Below are 3,154 nucleotides of genomic sequence, written 5' to 3'. Positions count from 1 at the left end.
AGCGGTAAAATTTCTCTTATGAAATATACCACAAATCTGGGTACATTTAGTGAATAAGAAGAAAAATCAATTTTCACATGTTGGGTTCTGAAAGTATACGGAACATAACAGTCTCATGGGAAATGTTAAAATGAAAATGAGATTAAAAGCTTTGTCTTTTACTGCTAGGGAATATCTGTATAACTAATTAGTAGGGAGATCTTTTTTTCATTCTGTAGATTTTAAATTATAATTATGCTTGAGCAAATTAATATTTGTTGCTATTCATAATAAAACAGTTTAGGGTTGTAGAACTTCTGGCCTCAAATGTCAGAGATTCCTTTTTAAAATAGGATCCGGAATATCATTTTATATTAACATATGTTTTTACTTTGGGATACATTTTATCTTCAAATGTAGGTCTTTCTGGAATATTTGATACTAGTGTGAACAATGCCAGCACTAACACTAAAGAATCTTCAGTGATGAATTTTCTCTCTGGTGTTGAATCCCGAACTGCTCAGGCTGCTTCTTCAGGAACTACTCTTTTACCACAATTCAGGGCCCCATCCTGGCAGACAGGTGATTCTTTGTTTTCAGAATTTTTAAGTCCTTTAAAAATATGGATAAAATTTCACTTTTGATAGTCTTGTCATTATAGTAGTGTGGCTGAGAGTGATGTTAACTATTGATTTTCCAGTGAACTTAAAAACCTGGAATTTTTCACTATTTTAAGGTGGACAAAATTCAAGAAATTGTTACTAGCAGAAATTCGGTTTTAGCACTCTGATGAAAACTAGCAAGTTGAAGAAGGTAGGTAATTGTTAAAGATAAATCCTAGATATCAAGTTTTTATCTAGCAATTTAAGTAGTTACTTGTTTACTTGAGAGGAGGAAAGATGAAATTTTTCTTGTTTTTTTCCTATTTCACCTTTATAGAGGTGTAATTGACATACAAAACTGTTAAGATATTTAAGGTGTACATTGTGGTGATTTGATATACATTTACATTGTGAAAGAATTCCCACATCTGGTTAATTAACACAGCTATCACTTCACATATTTATCTTTTGTGGGGGGCGGTTGGTGAAAGATTAAATTTCATTTCTTTTAGTGACTTTGGGCTGGATAGGTGTGGTATAGTAAAAAAAAACAATCTTGGAACTGATTTCATCATTAGAGTTATGTAAAGTTATCCTTAACTGAACAGAGTAAGTCAATCTTTAATAAAAGCCATTCCAAGTTGATATATTATGTACTTTTCTTTTTTAAATTTATTTATTTTTATTTTTGGCTGCGTTGGGTCTTCGTTACTGTGCATGGGCTTTTTCTCTAGTTGGGGTGAGCGGGGGCTACTCTTTGTTGTGGTGCGCAGGCTTCGCGGTGGCTTGGGTCTTCGTTACTGTGCATGGGCTTTTTCTCTAGTTGGGGTGAGCGGGGGCTACTCTTTGTTGTGGTGCGCAGGCTTCTCATTGCGGTGGCTTCTCTTGTTGCGGGGCACGGGCTCCAGGTGTGTGGGCTTCAGTAGTTGCGGTGCACAGGCTTAGTTGCTCTGTGGCATGTGGGATCTTCCCCAGACCAGGGCTCAAACCTATGTCCCCTACACTGGCAGGCGGATTCTCAACCACTGCACCACCAGGGAAGTCCTATTATGTAATTTTCTATTTTATTTTTCTTATTTCATTTATCAACTGTTCCCCCACCCCAAAATTGTTTGTATATACTTTTATTTTTTGCCGGATAACAGAAAGGTTAGTTTTTTTTTTTAAGGTTTCATTTTAAAAAATATATTTTTAAGTAATAGCTATAGGAAATAATATTTTACATTCTGATATAAACTCCATTAATAGAGCTTCTCAGTATGTCTTAGAAACATTTTTTCTGCTTCCAAAGAAACAATGTTTTACTGTGAAATAAAACAATATTAAAAAACACAATAGAGGACTTTCCTGGTGGTCCAGTGGTTAAGAATCCGCCTTCCAACGCAGGGGATGCAGGTTCAGTCCCTGGTTGGGCAACTAAGCCCGCACGCCACAACTAGAGAGCCCACGGGCCACAACTAGAGAGAAGCCCATGAGCTACAACAAAAGATCCCATGTGCTGCAACAAAGATCCCACGTGCTGCAACTAAGACCCAATGCAGCCAAATAAATAAATAAATATTAAAAAAATAAAACTACACAATAGCTTCATTTTTTGCTTCCTGGAATAATTTTACATTACATGTATTGAGTTAGACTTTCTATCTCAGTTTCTATAATTACATTATTTTAAACATTAATTCTAAGTGCTATTTTTTCCTTCAAGAGTAGCTAGATATTTTCTGTCCTTGTAATGGTAATCCTTTTTCTGTCTGCATTGCGAGGCTTGTGGGATCTCAGTTTCCTGACCAGGGATTGAACCTGGGCCCCAGCAGTGAAAGTGCCGAGTCCTAACCACTGGACCGCCAGGGAATTCCCACATTTTTGACATTTAATGGAAAGAGTTGAAAGAAGAATATTTTTGAAAAGGGCCAGATAATCTTTTTTCCCCAATTTTTCCAAAATGAAAAAGAATTTTTTTTTAAAGGAAATTCACTAAAAAATATGTAAACTGACTTAGAGAACGAACTTATGGTTACCAGGGAGGAAGAGTAGAGGGGAGGGATAGACTTGGAGTTTGGGATTGACATGTACACACTGCTATATTTAAAATAGATAACCAACAAGGACCTACTGTACAGCAAAGGGAACGCTGCTCAATGTTCTGTAATAACCTAAATAGGAATAGAATTTGAAAAAGAATAGCTACATGTATATGTATAACTGAATCATTTTGTTGTACACCTGAAACTAACACAACATTGTTAATCAATGGTGCTCCAATATAAGATAAAATTTTTTTAATGTAAACAATAAAAAGGTGTATAAAATGGAAAGTGATAGTTCCTAATTACAGTCCCCCTTTTTAGAGAAGAGTTAACAGTTTGGTATTTACTCTTCTTTAATATCTTTGTACATCAAAACTTTTTTTGTATATCCACCTAAGCAATGTTTATAGCATCAGTATTATTAGGATATGCCATAATTATTTTACCAGTTTCCTGTTGATGGATATTTAGGTTGTTTCTACCTGTTATTCACAATAACTATAATGAATATCTTGTTTGAATCTTTTTTTTTTTTTTTTTTTTTTT

General features: G+C 34.8%; 1 protein-coding gene and 1 non-coding gene across 2 annotated transcripts in view; one reads left to right on the top strand and one right to left on the bottom strand.

The window, feature by feature from the left end:
* Window positions 1–464: 464 nt before the first annotated feature.
* QSER1 (glutamine and serine rich 1) overlaps window positions 465–3,154 on the top strand; it is a 41,044-nt gene continuing 38,354 nt past the window's right edge. Inside the window, exon 1 of the mRNA XM_007468091.1 lies at window positions 465–561. Within this exon, the coding sequence (XP_007468153.1) occupies window positions 465–561 (97 nt within the window). The remainder of the gene's footprint in view (window positions 562–3,154) is intronic.
* TRNAE-UUC (transfer RNA glutamic acid (anticodon UUC)) lies at window positions 2,361–2,432 on the bottom strand. The gene has a single exon. It is a non-coding gene; the product is annotated as a tRNA-Glu (tRNA).

The sequence above is a fragment of the Lipotes vexillifer genome, unplaced genomic scaffold (assembly GCF_000442215.2).
Source record: "Lipotes vexillifer unplaced genomic scaffold, Lipotes_vexillifer_v1.1 scaffold451, whole genome shotgun sequence".
NCBI lineage: Eukaryota > Metazoa > Chordata > Mammalia > Artiodactyla > Lipotidae > Lipotes > Lipotes vexillifer.
The sequence above is the reverse complement of the archived record's forward strand: the minus strand, read 5'-3'. Positions and strand labels throughout refer to the sequence as shown.